This window comes from Plasmodium inui (assembly GCF_000524495.1).
Source record: "Plasmodium inui San Antonio 1 unplaced genomic scaffold supercont1.18, whole genome shotgun sequence".
NCBI classification, from domain to species: Eukaryota; Apicomplexa; class Aconoidasida; order Haemosporida; family Plasmodiidae; genus Plasmodium; species Plasmodium inui.
The window spans coordinates 20,581-39,154 of NW_008481852.1; the positions used below are offsets into that span (position 1 = coordinate 20,581).

An 18,574-nucleotide genomic window follows, 5' to 3' on the forward strand; every position below is an offset into this window, starting at 1 on the left:
GTCACTCACGTTGTTAATGTCACTCACGTTGTTAATGTCACTCACGTTGTTAATGTCACTCACGTTGTTAATGTCACTCACTTTTTTAATGTCACTCACTTTTTTAATGTCACTCACGTTGTTAATGTCACTCACGTTGTTAATGTCACTCACGTTGTTAATGTCACTCACGTTGTTAATTTCACTCACTTTTTTAATGTCACTGACACTGTTCTGGCATTTGAGCTGAAATTCAGCGTAGTTCTCGTCGCTCACTGGGTTCACACTCTCCGTAAGACACGTTCTTCCATTCATGCGCTGCGCTTCGTGCATCTCGTTCATGTGCTTCATGTGCTCGGATTCGATTATGTCTTTCATTCTCTGGGCTTCGTCCATACCGTCCGTGAAGTTCGAGCTGTCCATTCGGTTCACGCCCTGCATTTCGTTTATTCTGTTCATTCCGTTCAGCCCGCCAAAGGGGTTTACGTCGTTATGGCTGCTAACGTGGTTCACGTCGTTATGGCTTCCAACGTGGTTTACATCGTTCAACCCTTCAAATGGGTTCACGTCGTCCAGGCTGCCAAATGGTGTCATGCCGATGAAGCTGCCAAAAGGGATTTCACCGTTCGGGGCGTTAAGCTGATCGAGTACTCCCAGGTGAGTAGGACTTTCCATCTCGATCTCGCTGCTCACATCATTCATCCTGGGTTCGGAGACACTGCGCTCTGTTACGGTGGTACCTCCTAAATAACTCATATTGTTGGTGAAGCTGCTGCCACTGGCGGATTCTGGCTCTCTCGAAGAATGGGTTCTGTTACAAAGGTCTGTGGTGAATAGGTGGTTATTGTGAGACAGATTGAAGTCAACGTTCCAGTCGTCATCGTCTTCATCGTCGTCATCGTCGTCATTGTCTTCATTGTAGTCATTGTCGTGATGGTCGTAGTTGTCGTGGTTGTCGTGGTTGTCATCATTGTCGTCATTCTCCTGATTGCCGTCATTCTCCTGATTGCCCTGTGTGTAGGAACCACTCCTCTCATCTGAAACATTAAGCAAGCTAGTATATATGCCCGTGAAGCCCAAGTTGTTCATGCTGTTAAGGTCCTTACCACCATAGAACCTGCTCACAACAATGAGGCGATCTCTGCCCCGGAGGTTTTCAGAATCTACATCATAGTCTCTTCCCATGGAGTAGTTGTCTCCATTTGTGAATTCTTCTTCTCCGTCGTGGTTCTCCACACGGTCACCCTGCATGTTACGCTCAGCATGGTCGTCGGCGGCGTCATCCTGGGCAGCAGCAACAGAGTTCCCACCATTGTCGTTCGCAGCTTCGTCCGCAGCTCCGTCCGCAGCTCCGTCCGAAGCTTCCTCGTCGAAGTCAGCTCTTACCACGTAGGCTCGATTCAGCACACACACATGACTGACCGAACTGTCAAGAGAGACATCGCACATTCCAGACATAACGCCACGGTTCCCCGGATCACTTCCGCTACGAGCATATTCATACATGTCTTCGGCCCCACTTCTCTGCGTGTCTTCATGCTGTACGTCTCCTCGAGCGCTCATCACTTCTTCGTAGTTCGGTTGGCGGCCACTTCTCACGACTGCTTCGTAATCCATATAGCCTTCACTGGACATGTCACTGTCAAGAACAAGGCCACTTCGACTGTGTAGGATATCTTCATAATCCTCTTGAATTTCTTGATATGCTACACTGCTATCGTCCTCTGTGGTGATGCAGTTAGCAGAAATGTCGACTTTGGTATTGACGCGTTCGTTCGGCGACTCTTCATCATAGGTGTCCTCATCTGTGCCATGTACTGCTTTACCATTTTCCCCGCGTCGACAGTGATGATCAGCCTCTACAAGATCTTCATTTGAAGAACCGCTCGTCGGTGCATCAGAATTGGCTAAAAAAGGAAAAGAGGTGGACGTTGAAAGATGGCTTAGCGGGGTGGAGAAAACTTTCAATCTGGCTAGGCTTCGTTTCACCATGTGCACAAGGATATCCATACACGTTCATGCATGTACTTGCATGTATAACTTTGGACCCATTAGAGGGCTTGCCCCCTCGGTAGGGGTGGCGCGAGAAAAAGGGTTACGTTTACGTTTCCATGAGGACAAGATATTCTCAGGTGTGACTTTTGTTTCCTCTAAATCTTGTGGATCCGGAATGACGCGCTTGGTACTGGGGCTGACATGGGAGGGGTGGTGACAGAACCTGCAGTGTTCCCCCATGTGGCACCCGTGTGTCCATTCGTATCTGCATGGATTGCACGTGCCTTCAAGGAGGGGAGAGAAAAAAAAAAAATAAATAAAATAATAATAGTAACTATAATAATAATTAAATGAAGTGACGTGGGGGAACAGAAGGGGGCGTAATAGTCGGGGGAGCATCCACATGAACGCTGCACATGTGTGTGTTTTTAGGAAGAGGCACTTTATCCACTAGAAATGCAGGCATCATTGCATGGACAAATCATCGCGTGCACTACACAGGGGCATATCATATGCAGGTGTCACCACTTTATGGAGCCACTTTCATGTGCTCCTTTATCGGCACGCAACTTCGATTTACCCTTGTCGTGAAACATCGTTCCAAAGGATAGGCACACGTCACTCGAGTGAGACAAATTAAGGAGAGGAGAATATCCCTTCATTCTTTGATCTGACCCCAATGCATCATGTGAAGCATTCCATTCCATACATTCACTCTTCTCCTCATCTTTACACAGCACATGGTGTGAATCAGTGGACCCCTGATCCGATGTTTGCCCCATAGTAGGAAAACATATCTCCATATTGCTCACTCCTTTTATCTCTGTTTCATTTTTATGCATTGCAACAAGGAGAGAGTTCGTCTCAGCACAGTCATGTGAAGCCAGCTTTGATTGAGGGTCACTGTCCAACTGATTATTTGCGTCTCCTCCGCTGAACCCCTTCAGCATGTGTTCGTTTAACCTCGAGTTGTCCATCCTTTAGTGGCAGCGTGTGTGGGGGTCAATTGACACGCGTAGGGATTTCCGCCTTAGCACGTATGTGTGGAGAAGTACGCCTAATCAGGTTGGTCCAATCGCAGTCGCGATCACGATGGTCCAATGGCAGTCACGCTGTTGCAATAACTTATACACGCATGCGCCGTTCTATGTTGGTCCAAGGACACGAACAGGTAGGCATGGAAAAGGTAGACACGCAGAGATGCGCACGTGGGTGCGTGAAGCAGCCCAGTTGCAAAAAGGTCGCGCAAAAAGGTTCCGCAGAAAGGAAGGGGGGAAAAGTATAAATATCTCTCCTATGGAGTTAAAGGCTCGCATAGGTTTACGTACCTTTTTTTTTTTTTGTTTCTTTGAATTGGCAACTTAGTGTGCAGTCGTGTGTTTAACTGTGCCCTGACGTACGTTTGCACTCACATAGGTTTGTAGCCATGCAGGGGTCTATCTACACATGCACGTACGCGTGTACGGAGGTGCTCCCCGCGGGTGTCGGGAAAGATGGGGCAGCGTGATGCAGATTTCTCAAGAATGGCAAAGGGATGGTCCACTACAACCCGAAGAACTACGTAAGGTTATTTGGACCAGTCGGGAGGGGAAATGCAATCAGCGGGGAAATACACTCAATGGGGCAATACACTCAGCGGGGCAATACAATCACTGCGGTGCAATAGGTAGGGAAGGCACACCTTCACAATCCAGCTGGTGACGAAGTCAAAGTACAGAGCGAGCAGAAGAAAGACGCATCGAAGGGGAATCCCTTGTAGGTAAGTATGCACATGTGCAGTTTTCTGGGGCGATTCAGGGGACGGAAAACGAATTAGGAAGATGTAGAGGCGATGGCAAGGTTAAAGGGTGGACTCAATAATGGTGTATCCTCATAAGGTAGGCTCTTTCAAGAGACCCTTGAACAGTAGCACAGCCGCTCGGTAGGCTCTCAGGAGGATTCACAGCAAATGTTATTAACAAGGTCTCAAAACGGGCATCAAAAAGATCTCCACGAGGGCATTAAAAAGATCTACACAAGGACATTAAAAAGGTATCCACAAGGACATTAAAAAGGTATGAACGAGATCATTAAAAAGGTATCAACAAGGACATTAAAAAGATCTACACAAGGACATTAAAAAGGTATCCACAAGGTCATTAAAAAGGTATCCACAAGGACATTAAAAGGATCTCCAGAAGGATATTAAAAGGACTCTCAGCAGTGTTATCAACAAGATTGTAGGTAAAGAATTAACAAGGCAGATAAGAATACACTAACAAGCTGCTAACTACACACCCAACAGGATCATTCACAAGGCTCTCAAAAAGATTGTCAACGGGGTTATAAGCAAGGCAGATAAGAAGGCAACTAAGTAGGGAGCTAAGTAGGAAGCTAAGAAGCTGATAGGCAACTGGTAACCGGGCAAGAAACAGGGCACTTAACAAGATTCACAACATAGATGTTGAGAATACTCTTAACGATCCCCTTGGCAGAATTCCCAGCAAAGGATAGGCCAGTAGTCCAGCTGCGGCTCTAGGAAGCTCAAGGCCTTCCACTTAAAACTAGCGAAAAGAATCGATAAAAGTCTCAATTTAAAAAAAAAAACTTATCTTGTAATAAAAAGATGACTATCAAAGATAGGAAGGAAAAATCAATTAAAAAGTTTTTTTCTCGTGTGTAGATTTCGAAAGTTGATGTTGAATTAAAGTGAAGTGAAAAAATAAAATAAAAAGAAAACAATTTGAAATTAAAAAATAAATTAAAATTAATTCAATTTAATTTTCATTTCATTCCGTTTCGTTTTACGCAATTTCACTTAAAATCTTGCGTGCAAAAAAAAAGGCGCTGAAAATGCCAAAACGCGTACAGTAAAGTTTAGCGACCGGACACTCAATAGACGCGTGAAAAAACGACATAAAAAAAGTACCCTTAGGACGGTAGCTGGCATGGGTCAATATATATGCTACATTGCATAAGAAGCCGCGTCTACACAGGTGCAGATGCTTCAAAACATACCCCTGGCCCCAAAAAAAAGAAAATGTGGCACATAGCTTCAGGTAGGCATAATGTTACCTGGGAATACATTTCCTGGAAGAGTATCCATGTGGGGGATGATAACTTCCATCACGTCGAGTAAAAATCCAAAAGGGGATATATATCCCAGAGGGTACTTTTTTTTTTTATTTTTTTTTGCATGTTTCCCATGCTCGGCGTGTATGAAAGGGCGTGGAAAAATATGTATCATTCGCAAAAAAAAAAAATGTTAAAGTCGGTTTCGGTAAGTGGGCATACGTAGGTGCACAAGGTGGAACCTAAAATGCTCCTCATGGGACTGTTCACGCGACGGTATTCTGCTTCTTGACCGCATTCTGCTTCTAACTCGACGGTATTCCGCTTCTACCGTAACAACATTCCTCTTCTAACTGGATGCCAGCCCGCTGGTAGAACACCGGCGCGCGTTTTGCGTACACACCGCAATATGTAGAAGGTTAATCCGCGCCCAGGCAAAGAGGGTACTATACTATCCCCTTCTACATACCACATGGTAATTCAGTCCTCTTGGGGGGAGCTACGATGGAGCCCCGGCAGGCCACCCACGGCGCAGCTAAAACGGTGAAATGTGACCACACCTATGTACGTTAAAGCGCCGGCTTTTTTTTTTTTTTTTTTGTTACATGCACAAATTGGGGATCTCAATGCGGGAAAAAGAAAAAAAAGAAAAGGGTGTATTGTGTTTAACCCTTTCGCCGTTTGCCCAGCTTGTGAATGCTTTTCCACTTTGTTAATGCCTTCCATACTAAGTTTTTTTTTCCCCCTTTTAAGATGGCTCAGTAAGCTAAGCATTTGTTCCGCTTTGGAAAAAGTACATCTCCTAGGTATCTGTCCCTTTCACGATTCAGTTAGCAGTTTGATTCTTTTTTTACTTAAAAAAAGAGGGGGGGAAAAGCAGCGGCCAAATGTGCTGCCAGTGTAGAGGAGATGATGAAGTATGTTCGTCATGATGGGAGATGCTTGATCGCGCCTGTTAATTGGATACTAAGGGCGGGGGGGCTGAATTTCACGTCCGCTTCTCCCTACATCGGTGGGCCACCTCCTCCCGCGATGTTCCTTTCACCCTCCCGGTAGCTCCTGCTGCCGTTTGACCTACACACGCCAGGGCGACAGGCGCTGCGGCAGCGACGCAGTTTATTCGCAAATCAGTTCAATTGCAAAGCAGTTCAATCGCCAGCAGTCACATGAAGGTATTTGCGCACACACCTTCGAGAGGTCCACCATCTGGCCCACCCCTCAGAACATCGCATCGTAGAAACCAGCCGCGTCACCGCACCTTTATTTTTTAAAAATTTGGAACGGGACTTCCCCCGCCCGCCAAGGGTCGTATGGGCAGTGTCGCAGCAGTATCGCGGCAGTATAGCCCGTTCAGGGAAACCCCTCACTCCGTTTCTCTATCGTGTAAAAAAAAAAAGGTAAAGATAAAGAAAAAAAAAAAAAGGTAAAAATAACCCCCCCACGTGGTGATGACACATCAGAGAAGATAAGCATAATGGGAAAATGTCAGCAGAGGATAATTTCGAAGGTGATGAGAATCCCCATTTGACGTTCCTCTGCGTAGGTCCCCCCCAGAGAGAGTACCATCATGGTGTCCTTGAGGGTATGACAGTATTCATAAAAATTGCGAATGTGATTTGATAGCCCACTCTTCTACGTGGAAGTAGCAATTCGCCTTCGGCAAAGTTAATCCTATTATGCATTTTTGTGATGTGCCCTTCTGTGGGTAAGCAGAAGGAGAAGATGCAACCCTCCCCCTCTTGGAAGGATAAAGGGGAAAGCAACCGTAGAAGGAATTTCGACCCGACTCAGCTTCGCGCAACGCTGAGACTGTTCCCCCACCGCTCCCTTCATAAACACGCAAGAAGGAGATAAAAATGAAAATCCATACACCTTGCGCATCAGGGAAAAGGCAGTAACACACTTACAGAAGAAGGAGGAATACCTATTGGGGGCGTTGCCTTTTTTTCCGCTGTAGAACGCCGTATGCCCGGTTCGTTCCGCGGAAGTGCAGCCTGACCCATTTCCCCCCTGTGATGCATCCCTCGGGAGGGGGAGCTAAAAGGGAGCACGTAGGTAGCACGTAGGTTGCAAGCAGGAAGGAAGGAGGTTGCACGTTGGAAGCACGCCGGGTAGGCAGCGCAAAAACCTGCCGCTTCCCGTACGATGGCGCTGCGCGGGATGCGAGGACTGCGTGGGATGCAGAGCCAGCTGCAATTCGTACCCCAGAGGGGAATAGAGGAGCTTTGGAAGAACAGTTTCCTAGACAACGTACCCATGAAAACAAAAGTAGAAAACAGCAAAACGGGAGATGCATGGCCATGCGTACTCTTAAGGAAGAAGAGCTTTGATGACCTCCACAAACTCTACTACCTATGTTTGAAGGAAAAAAACAAACTACTAGGAGAACAGAATTTCCACTTACAGAACAACAGCAAAATGATGCAACCGGGGCGATTAAAGAAGGTGAAGCTTACGATGAAAAGAATTTTAACCGTCTTGTCACGACGCGCCATCCATGAACAATGCATTCGAGCCAAGGAAATGTTAAAAAAACAACAAGAAAGGGAAGTTTACGAGACGGAGAAGTTCCAACTTGAGGAACAATTACTTTATTTAAGGCACAAAATGAATATGCTGAAAGGTACCTTCTCCGTGGAAAAAAACTCTCTACGTTTATCCATTAGCAAGATTGAAAACAAAATTGATCATCTGTCGATTCTTTTGAATCCTCTTAAAAAAGAGACCATGCATTTGCTCATTCCTAATTTTAGATACCAGCGCAAGTACTCCGATTTGCCTGGGTTCATTTCGTGGAAGAAGCAGAACGTCGTGGCTCTCCGAAACAACATGTCTAGGCTGCGTCGCTTCTACTGACCCGAAGATGTGTGCGTGGTGGGGGGTTAGAAGCACCGCTGCGTCGTTTCCATTTGTTGAAAGGAGAGAACGGCTACACACTTTTTGAAGAAGGCCGTGCTGGGCTTCGGAGGCTTTTTGTCCCCACACAAAGGATGCGTGTTGCGTTGGCACTCCTTCGTCATTCTGCCGTCATTCTTCGGTGATCCTTTTTGCCGTTTTTTCGTCATCATTTTTGGCATTACTTTTCGCATTTTTTTTTGCTATTATTTCGCCATTGTTTTGCCCCTTTTTTTTCCCCTTTTTTTTTTCCCCTTTTTTTTCCCCTTTTTTTTTCCCCCTTTTTTCCCCCCTTTTTTTTCCCCTTTTTGGCAACTCCAAAACGACACCTGTGGCGAGCCGCTCCGAGGGATGCCCCTCATAAAAAGGATACACAAAAATGTGGCGAACGAAACAGCGCATAACACGTACCTCTTCGTGGAGAAAGAGAAAAAGAGGCGTCACCAGTTTGTTCACAGCTCCTCTTCTGGGAATCTGTCCCCAGGTGACGAGGCATACGCACCTGCAATTGTGTCGTTCCAGGATGCACTCAACCGAACGGGTGTCACAGGGAGTCGACGGGGCAACCCCCCCCCCCTTGGCGACTATCTCTGCCTTTCTCTCACCGCCCGCTCGACTGTGTGCCCGCCCGCCATTTTGGAACGACCAAGTGGAAGAAAAAAAAAAAAAAAAAAGAACAAACGGGCGAGCGAACGAACTAGCGATCAAACGAACAAACGGAAGAATAAATTCCAAGGGCGAGTTTGCGAAACGTTTCGATAAAATGAACCATTTTTTGTAAGCCTCTCCGCAGATATATATATATATATAGAGCACAAAGGAGGCACACCAGATTAAGGCATAATATAATGCATACGTATGCAGGGCTTATGTGTGAACATACCAACATTGCACTGCCCATTTGTTGATATGCTCTCTCCCGTTCTGAAGGAAAAGAAGTTAATTCGCTGCTCCCATGTGGAGGTGTGACTTGACGAATTTCACCCCCACAAGGAAAGAAAAGGAAAGAAGCGAAGCCAAAACGTGGCCTCCTATTTTCTTTTTGTATCAAAGGAAGGCGGCCCACGCTGGGTTAATCGATTTAACCGATTTTATAAATTAACAACTGAGGCAGATGCCTGTCGCGGGGTGAGCTGATAACGACAGAACACACTGATTGCACGAGTGCTCTGGGGACGACTATAGTCAACCGGGCGGAGAGCGCCAAACTGGGGAAGCACAAAAAAGGGAGCGATTCAAAGGTGCTGGATCCACTTAAGGAAGGAACAAAAAAACGAAAAAAAAACAGGGAAGCAAAGCATAGCATAGCAAAGGAACAGAGACCACGCTGAGCACTACTGAGCAAGCGGATTGCTCGAACGAAGTTACCCCTGCGCAGTGCCTTTTTTCGAACGTCTTCATTTCTCCCCCGAGGCGCGAAAGGTGACAGTCGTCTTATCAACACCATCGTATGCACGTATACATGCTTGCAGCGAGACTGAAAGGAAGGCTGACCCCGACCCTACGTGGACTATCACTCGGAATATCACTTCGACTACCAGTTGGATTAAACTACCAGCTGGAGCATCACTTGGACCGCTTCTCCCCTCCCCCCCCATTCATGTCATTTGGCATCCCCGCGCAAAAGGCACAAATCCCAGTCGAGCTTCAAAATGGAGGGTAATTCCGTCTTAAGGTTACTCCTTTACCTCGCAGTTCTTATCCCATGCACAGGCGCCTACTCATTTAGCCCATCCAAGAATACAAACCCGAGTAGGAACGTCTTTTTTACGCCTATGGCAACCAAGGAGAGAGAGGAAAGCCATTTGAAGTGGATGAGTCAAAACGCTCAAGAGGATTACAACACCAGGAAGGAAAAAAGTGCCACCAAGATGAACAAAAAATTGAACAGATTATTTAAGACGTTATATCCGAATGAGGCACAGATGAAGGAAAGGGAAAAAAAGGAACCTTATTACCAAGGAAGGAGCATGGAGGGTATGCAAATTAATCAGGGAATTGAGGATAATAATAGAAGTTACGATGGGGTGCGAGCTGCCACCTACAGTGCAGTGGCGAGGGGGAGTAACGATGAAGCAGTGCGGAACAGTCGGCGCAAGGGAGGCTTCCCCAGTGGGAATGTCCTGAACAGACAGCTTCCCAGCAGCTACCCGGCTGCCCAAAGGGGAGAAACGACTCTCCACAGTGTTGACAGTGATAGCAATGTTAGCAATGATAGCGAAAAGCCTAGCTATAATGATACGAAGGGGGCAGAAACAGCTGAGCACCACAGTAGCGAAAACATCGAACGCAGCCAGGACAGCGACGCAGAGAACGACGCAAACCAGCAGAGTCCACTGCACCTTTTCGGTCAAAGTGAAAAATTAAAAAGTGAATCCAAATTTGCCCTCATGGATTATCTGAAGGAATTATTCCAGAAATCGACGTACATGAAACGGTTCCAGAATTTTATCGAAATATTTTTTAACAAATATGATCAGCGTGTGTTGGAGTCTACGGTTTTTTTTAATTTTGACGAAACGTTGTTTTAGGGATCAGGTTTAGGGTTCAGGAGGGGGGGGGGGGAAAGGCTAACCAAGCGCGATGTTAATGGTCTCTTTCCTCTACCTGTGTGGTTCAAAATGTCACTTTGGCAGTGAAGCTGTGGACAGACGAAACACCGAGGCTTCTTCCTACGCGACGCGCGTAGGAAATATTAGGCACTTTCCCCATTCGTGAACTCCTGGCCCCCTCCCCCTTTTTTTAAATCACTGGCCATTGGGGGAGCATCATCAAATTTGATTCTTCCCGAATGGCGAGCAGTTGTCTTACTGGCGTCACTGAAGCTGTGTCAAAGCTGCGTCGAAGTTGTGTCGAAGTTGCCCCGTTGAAGTCATTTCGCTCCCTTTTAGCAGTCGTCATGATAGCTGGTGTGAAAAAAAATGAGTATTTCTTTTACCCGCACCTGTGGAGGAGTGAAAGGGGTGCGCCCGCGGTTAGTTGCGTGCATGCGTCCGTGCGTGCTCGTCAGCACATCGGCACCTGTGCCAACGCGACTCCGCGCGCGGCCACACCTATCCTACCTTTTTTTTTGTATTATTAAACAGCGTCGCAGAATGGTCTTGCCCCTTTCTCAAATCATTTACTCCCTCCCCCCATGCCTGCGCAGGGGCGACGTGGACATACCCCCTCTCCTCTGTATTTTTCATTTTCTCCAACACGCACTTTTCAAAGTAGGAGACCAATTCTGCATTTTTTTTCAACAAATATTTTCTTACATATATTTGGACATGTTCGTAAAAATTAGGAAATAAACTAAGTGAAAATAAACAATTAAAAACAAGTTTATTTAGCAGATAAATTTCGTAGTTTTGCTTTTTTGTTTCTTCCTTTGTGAGCTTGTTCTGTGTGTCCTTCGCGAAGTCGAATAGTCCCAAGGCGGCAAACTGTGCGAATGTGAAGTAGTCGATGCTTTCTTCGCAATTTTGGAAATTTTTTTCCTGGTGTGTGCCATTAAGGTGGTTTCTTTCTGCGCAGTTTTGGCTAGCTGCCTGCTTAGCGGCATCGTATGAAGAAGCTTTCGCGGCGTCTTCCGAGCCACATTTTTCTGCACCCTCTTCTGCACCCTTCTCTGCACCGTCTTGCTTCTGTGCACCCTTTTCTCTGCCCTTTTCTCTGCCCTTTTCGGCCCATGCGGTCACGCCCTGCTCAGCCAAACCACCTCCGCCAAGCGGGCTGTCCTCATCAGTCAAGCTTGCCCAAAAGGAGAGGCAGCCCCTTAGCACCTGCAGCCTTTCGCCCCCACTGAGCTCTCCCTTGGATGCCATCTTCTGCTCCAGGACGTTCAAGTAATTCGGAAAAATCTAATCATAGAGGAGGCGTTGTGTGGAAGTGGTGTGTAGACGTGGTGTGTAGACGTGGTGTGTAGACGTGGTGTGTAGAAGTAGGCTTTCCACCAGGTAAACACGACAAGGAGAAAAAAGGGGCCCATAGAGCCGCCACACGCTGAGGACGCACACGAAGAGCTAACCTTGTGAGCGCAATTACGATGGTTCTCCTTTTTGAAGAAAAAAAAAATAAGAAAGAGAAAGAAGTCTAGGAAGAAAACATATCTGTTTCGTTCTCCCTCCCTGTTAGGAAAGACACATGTCGAATCGTTATTATCGTCTTTCCGACTTCCTTCTAGGAGGAAGGGCTCCGGGGAGACACTGCGTTCTTTGAAATAGGAGTCTAGGAGAGTCCCACCAATCAATTTGGAGATATTCACTTGTTCTGTCTTATCCTTCACAAAAAGGAGACTCTTCGCGATAGCATTTTGGAGGTCCGCTCTGGATATCATAACGGAGTGATGTTCTACAAGGATGTGGCTCAAGATATTTTTGAAAAAAGTAAACGTCATGTTATTTCGCAAAGATTGTTTCATTTCGGTGATGTTAAAAGAGGGATGTTCCTCATTTTTAATGTTGCATTTTGTTTTTTTTCTCCTCTTTGCAGATTTGTATGCCGTGTTGACTGAGATGTTGTCCTCCTTCCTAGATTGGGCCAAGCCAGACGAGGTCTTCTTCCATTCTCTCCCTTTTCCATTCCCATCCCGAAGGCGTCTTTCTTCCCTTCCTTTTCGAAGCCTCCCTGTGTAGTAAAAATGGATATGCCTTCCCTTTCGGATGGCCCGTTTTACGCGCGCGCAAGCGAAGTTCACCTGTTTGTACATGGAGAAGTAGTGCAAAGCGATAAAATCGTCGATGTAGTTATTAAGATCGTGAAAAATGAAAAAGTACGCTCTGAGAGTTGAAACCGTATCGTTGAGAAGGCAATTAAATTTGTGAACAAATCTGAAGCTGTTTAAGAGATGGAACTCTTTGGTCAAACGGAGGGTATCCTTCTCCTGTCCTGTGTGGAAGACGGGGTCATGACCACTGGACTGATCACTTCGTGCCTTGCTTGAACTTCTTCCGTTCAGATGGTCCGTTAGAAACTTGCGCACATCCTCCCGAAGAGTTTGCAAAAATGGGAAGTGATAATTGTCCCCCTCGAAGGAGTAAAAATCTTTTTTACTTTTCGGGAAATAATTAAAAATGAGCAAGTGTTTCTCTTTCTCATTTTTGGATGGCGACCCATCCTCCTGACTGAGCAGGCAGCACACCATTTCGTTGACAAAGTGGGACAGCTTAACATACAACTCATGTTCTATGCTGATCCGATAGAAGGCGAAAAAGATCAGGAGAAACATCTGCATGTGAATCCATTTCTGTATGCACATTTTCTCCTTCTGTCTGGAGTCATTTTTCCCCTTCAAAATGTGAAGCCAGCTTCTCATCATAATGGTGTCTATCGCCTTACACAGGACTAGCTCCACTTTCTCGTTTTGAACTCCAGATTGTCTCAACCGATTATAAGATTGGATTATTTCGTTAATGGGTTCAATATCCACATGGTCTGTGAACATGTGCATATTGCTGTGTATGTTCTGAACCGTCTGCTCCACGTTTTTTTTCAGATTTTCTTTCCACACGAAGAGGTTAAACATGTGGGATACGTATTCCTTGATAACGTTACAGTACCGCATTTTGAAGTAGATGGCTGTGTCGGTGTCTATCCTGCGGGGAGAGCCTCCTCTAGCACCACAGTTACCCTCCATTTTAGCGTCTTCTTGGATTATGCCCCCCACGGAGTCATCCACTTCCCCTCCTCTGGGCTCCTCCATCTTCCTCCCCCGTCCATTGCGCAAAACCTTCCAAACGAGAAGACTCGCCGATCTGCAAGGGTCCCTCCCCAGCCGATGAAACCGTGGGTATATGGACCTCCCGTCATACGCTTTTAGGAATGCCTCTACCTCTTGACAATTTCGGTCCATCTGGAAAATCCGTCTCATTAGAAGCAAGTTGGAGCGGAACCTTTCCTCATCAGGGTCGACTCCTTCGTTATCCAAGAACGTACACTTGGTGTCTTTCTCGTCTTGCCTCTTTTTTTGAAGCTTTCTCCTACTTACAATTCTGCACCTCATTGTATGCTTGTTTTTTTTTTTACAATTTTGTGGCGTCCCAAGTTCGGTGTCGCTTTGCCTTCTTAGCACACTAGTAGTGTTGATTCTTTTCAGTTTTACGAATCCATCACTTATCATCTTGGGGGAGGAGTTTCCCTCTGTGTTTCCACCCTTGTCCTCTTCTCGGCCAGCCTCCGTGGAGAGTTCTCCCTTGGTGATGCGGCGAAATAAAATTCGGTTTATCTCCCTATTGCTCCTATCAACATGGAAGTGTAAATCAGTCGCCCCGGAGAAGTGGTCCTTTCCCTTGACGCGATTCGAATGATCAATGTTGCAAATAAAATTGGAGAAGAATAAAATGTTTCTTTTTTCCATCTGGGTTGTAAGCTGTCCTGTTGTGATTTGCTCCTCCATGTGTGCATCGCTATCCTTGGGGAGGGGACTCCCCGTTGTGGCAGCTTTACCGTTTTGCTTCTTATTACCACTCTGTTTGTTCTTTCCCTTTGGTGAAGTTTTCCTACAAGGATAGTTCACTCCCTGTTTTGCGTCTTCTTCTCTTGGCATCTCTGGTTGATTATTACGGGGTGTGTTATCCTCACGTGATATTTCTCCCCTTTTTAAATTATCAACATGTTCATGTAAAAAATCGTTGAAAATAAAAATCTTCTTCACTTTCAGCTCAAACAGGATGTACTGTTTTAGGGAATAAAAAAAGTTGACGATGATGTATCCTCTGTACTTGTTCCTTTTTGAGTTGCTTCTTCCTTCGTTTGGGGAGACTTCCATGGACACTTTGCTCTTCCTCCGCCTTCTGCTCAGATGAAAGAGGTCATAATCATGCTTTATGACGTAATACAACAGATCGGCGTAGAGACTGTCCCTGTTTTTTTCTTCATAATTCTTTTGTCTTAATGTTTGAGCAATCCTTTTTATCTTCCTGGCGATTCTCCTTCTGTTCATTTGTGTGTGTGTAGTTGCTTCCTCCCGCGGGTCTGCATTTTGTGGTGACGTGGTGAAGCGGTATGGAAGTGTTATTCGTCAGCTAGAGAAACTATCTATACTGAAGAGCTCTCTTCATAATTAAAGTTATGCCCGCTTCTTCTCCTTAGCTACACTTACCATCGTGATTGCTCCCTCCGCTGCAGATCCGCCGGACGTCCTCTTCGATCTCATCAGCGTTGTACACCTTTAGGTGGAATCTCCTCCTTAGATGTTCAGCCAACCTTTCAGCGTCTGCAAAGAGGGCCAGAGGTACCAAGTGACGGCCGTGGGAGGGAAGATCTGCATATCATAACGCTATTTGAGGAGGCCACCCGCAGTTATCTCTCCACATCTGTCTGTGCACCATATATACTGTCCGTCTGTGTGTGCCCAATTGAGCCCATGATTTTGGCCCACCTTTTTTGATTTTCCCTGTGATTGCAATTCTTAGGGGAAATTTGTACTTCCCCCAGGAAGGGCTCTCCCTCGGCCTGGAAAGGTAGAAAAGAAAAGAGAGAGAGAAAAAAAAAAAAAAAAGATGACTATAGTACACTTGAATGGAGGTAGGGATATTTCCCATCGAGGTGACAACAAATGAGGGGAAAAGGGGCAGGAATCCCTCTGCAAGTGCCTTTCAAGCGAACCCTTTTTTAAACAAAGTCAGCAGTAAACTCTTCAGTAGTGGCAATTCTTTAACTTCTAATTTGGAGGAAATGAAAGAAGGAGAAATGGTAATGTGATGTCGCTGCATTCACTTGCAGTAGGGTATAGACACAGCTCTGTCTTGTGACGTCCCAACATCACATGGTTAAAAAAAAGACACATTTATCTGGCGCATCTTAAAATTTAACTTTCTTCAACAAGGTCCATTGGCAAAATGGAGAAGTGTTTATCCCCCTGAGGAAGAACATTGAACGTGCATGATGAGAAAGCGCGAAAAAGGGAGAAAAAAAAGAAGATGCCGGAGGAGCTATGTCCGTGTAAATTTCCCCGTTCCTTGTTAGACGTCTTCTCACCAGTTTCTCCTTTACGTAATTCAGATCGATCTGTGGGAGGCCCTCCAACATTTTTGCTCTATAATTGGAGTAGCGCTTTCCATAACGTATGTCCGGACGTTCAGAATGGAGTTCTTTCCTGTTCACTCCAGACAGCTCGCCTTGGTTAGCTAGATCCGCCAACATGTGCATGTATGCACGTTTCTCTGTGCTGTGTCTTTTTCCTGCTTTGTTGGTGTGTTGGTGGAGGGGGTGATAGGAAGGAAGGATGGGGTCTCCTTTGACAAAAGGAATCGAATTGGACGATGGCTACGCATGTGTGCATGGAGGTGTCACCCTCCGCGAACCTGAGATGTTTCGCAGATCCAGGAGGAAAAACCTGTCCACGGTTCCTTGGCATCTCAGAAAATTCAGCTGGTTAAGCGAACCCCGGAGGAGCGGTCCCATAGACCTGCCTCCAGTTGTTCTCCCCTCCATTTTTTGCTCTTTCTCGCCTTTTTCCTCCCCTGTTTTATCCCCTTTTTTCTCCCCTGTTTTATCCCCTTTTGCCTCCCCTTTTGTCTCCCCTTTTTTTTCCTCTTTCTTTTCCCCTTTCTCAAACAGACCCATCGGCGTGCTCGCCACAGTTAGCTCATTCATGCGGGTATTATTCTGGGCAAGCTCACTCATATTTTTTATTTTTCTCATAAAAAAAGACTTCTCCAAGGAGAACAAAGTGTTGTAAAAATAGGAATCTCCGTAGGTGGTTCCCATTTGTGCCACCTTGAACGCGGCGTGGATGATGTTCTTGACAACACCCTGCATTTTTCGTTTCCCCTTTTCGCGCTCGTTTTGCTGCAAAGTGGGGGACACAAATGAGAGCGGCGCGAATGGAAGCGGGAAGTGGCCCAAATGGAAGTGGGAAGCGGCGCAATAAGGAGGGGTTTCCCTCCCCGCCTAATTACCAGCTCTTTCCTTTCGAAGGCTCTGTACTCTCTCTGGTTCCGCGCGAACATCTGCTTCTCCATCTGCTCGTAGTGCCTAAATTTATTTACACGCAGGAAGGGGGGTGGAGAGAAAAGAACGATCAATGAGGGGAAAATACATGGAAGACGTCGAGGAGAAAAAAAAAAAACTTCCAAGAAAAGACTCAGCTACTAATGCAGTTACCTTTGTTTTAATTTGCGGTGTCTAATCTGGCTCTGCCGATCCAAAGTGCTTTTCTAAAAACGAAGCGCCCCGATGTCATGTTGACTTGATTTACACTCCAACATTGCAACACGACAACGCGTAAACACTCCAAGGATTGATCAAGTCGAGAAAACGAATTGCACACAAATTTAGCATCCAAGCAAAGGTATGCCACTTTATTTTTTATTTTATTTTATTTTTTTTTTTTCTTTAATTGCAAAGTTCATACCATGTACTGATCCTCCTTGTGCATCTTATAACTCTCTGTCAACGCCAGCCTAAAGCTGCGATGAGCATCACATGGGCGAAATGTAGAGTGGGCACAGAAAAGGAAAAAAAAAAACAAAGCGGTGTAGTAAAAATGGTCAAGTGGAGAAATTTCCGCCGCTTTCTCAGGAGAGTACCTTCGCGCACAAGCCAATCTCGCACTGAACGCTTTTACAACATCGCTGGAACCGTAATCGGCTAGGACCTGCATTAAGTAAAGGTTGGCCAAGGTTATGGGAATATATTATTACTTCCCCATTCCAGCAGGCTTTTCGAGGCCCAAAGTCGCCTCTTCCGCTTGGCAATGCTTACCCTTTCCAAATTGCTCCAGTTGCAAGCGGAAAACACTTCGTGGCGCGAGTGCATAAATGCTTGGTTCACATTCCTCAAGTAAGTTGTAAAATTGTGGAGGAACTTCTCCCCGTTAACATCGATGGGGAGCTTTTCCAAATGGGGACCCCTTGCATCCTTTTTTTTTTCCTTCATAAAATTAGTACACTCCACACAATGCTGATGATCCATTTTTGTTCTCGACTTGTCTAGACATTCCACTGGCGCGTAAGTCTATTCGTACTTGTGTGGATGTAAGCCAGGAGGGGGGAACGGATTCCAACAAATGACCCCAAGAAATGGAGCAAAGAAACCGGACAGAGAAATAACGCCAACTAGCGGAGCTAATTTACAAAGCCAGACATTAACGGACAAAAAACGGAAGGGTTTACCCTGGCTCCATCCCAACGCATCTGAGAGGATCTTTTTCTTAAAATCGGCACTTAGCCCTTCTGTGAGTAAAAAGCATACACCTTTCTCACCATTTGGACAGAATAATTTCGCGGGAAAAAAAAAATAAAAAAATAAAAAAGTCTCTACTTCATAAATCCTATTAAACAATGGACGCATCGTTTTTTCTTCTCCTTTTTGTTGAGCGAAGTGTTCCCCTAAAAGATGCTATCGGGACAGCGGGCCATACCTGCATCTGAACGGGCTTCTTTACTTTTATGTTTCTCTATCTTTATCTGCGTCTCAAACTGGAGGTAGTTTTCGCGCCCCCATACGAACCAACGGTGCACGTGTAGTGTACGCTACTACATTACGCAGGTCTGCGCGCGATGACAAATTAGCGCGAGTTGCCTTTTCCCCGCGCTTGCAAAGTGCCAACTCGATGGAAGATTTATCTGGAGCGCTCCTTTTTTCTTCAAACCGCCCCTCAGCATCAACAGCTGGATCGAACCGCTCCCGCAAATATGGAAAGACAGAGAAAAAACTGCAAGGGAACACA

The 18,574-nt window shown here is 45.9% G+C and overlaps 4 protein-coding genes across 4 annotated transcripts in view; 2 read left to right on the plus strand and 2 right to left on the minus strand.

The window, feature by feature from the left end:
* C922_03862 (hypothetical protein) overlaps positions 1-2,951 on the minus strand; it is a gene marked incomplete at both ends in the record, with an annotated part of 3,510 nt that extends 559 nt beyond the window's left edge. Inside the window, 3 exons of the mRNA XM_008819451.1 lie at positions 6-1,886; positions 2,085-2,258; positions 2,555-2,951. Of these exons, the coding sequence (XP_008817673.1) occupies positions 6-1,886; positions 2,085-2,258; positions 2,555-2,951 (2,452 nt within the window). The remainder of the gene's footprint in view (positions 1-5; positions 1,887-2,084; positions 2,259-2,554) is intronic.
* Positions 2,952-7,170: 4,219 nt separating this feature from the next.
* On the plus strand, positions 7,171-7,881 carry C922_03863 (hypothetical protein; the record flags this gene model as incomplete). Its single annotated transcript, XM_008819452.1, has 1 exon — positions 7,171-7,881. The coding sequence occupies one exon, from the start codon at positions 7,171-7,173 to the stop codon at positions 7,879-7,881; it is 711 nt and encodes a 236-aa protein (XP_008817674.1).
* A 1,691-nt stretch (positions 7,882-9,572) lies between these two features.
* C922_03864 (hypothetical protein) lies at positions 9,573-10,451 on the plus strand (the record flags this gene model as incomplete). The annotated part of the gene is made up of 1 exon (XM_008819453.1): positions 9,573-10,451. The coding sequence occupies one exon, from the start codon at positions 9,573-9,575 to the stop codon at positions 10,449-10,451; it is 879 nt and encodes a 292-aa protein (XP_008817675.1).
* Positions 10,452-10,973: 522 nt separating this feature from the next.
* On the minus strand, positions 10,974-17,817 carry C922_03865 (hypothetical protein; the record flags this gene model as incomplete). Its single annotated transcript, XM_008819454.1, has 12 exons — positions 10,974-11,762; positions 11,930-14,874; positions 14,996-15,115; positions 15,281-15,415; positions 15,715-15,760; positions 15,880-16,082; positions 16,206-16,692; positions 16,803-16,878; positions 17,008-17,060; positions 17,258-17,312; positions 17,433-17,500; positions 17,608-17,817. 12 exons carry the CDS (start codon positions 17,815-17,817, stop codon positions 10,974-10,976), a joined length of 5,187 nt encoding a protein of 1,728 aa, XP_008817676.1.
* Positions 17,818-18,574: the final 757 nt, after the last annotated feature.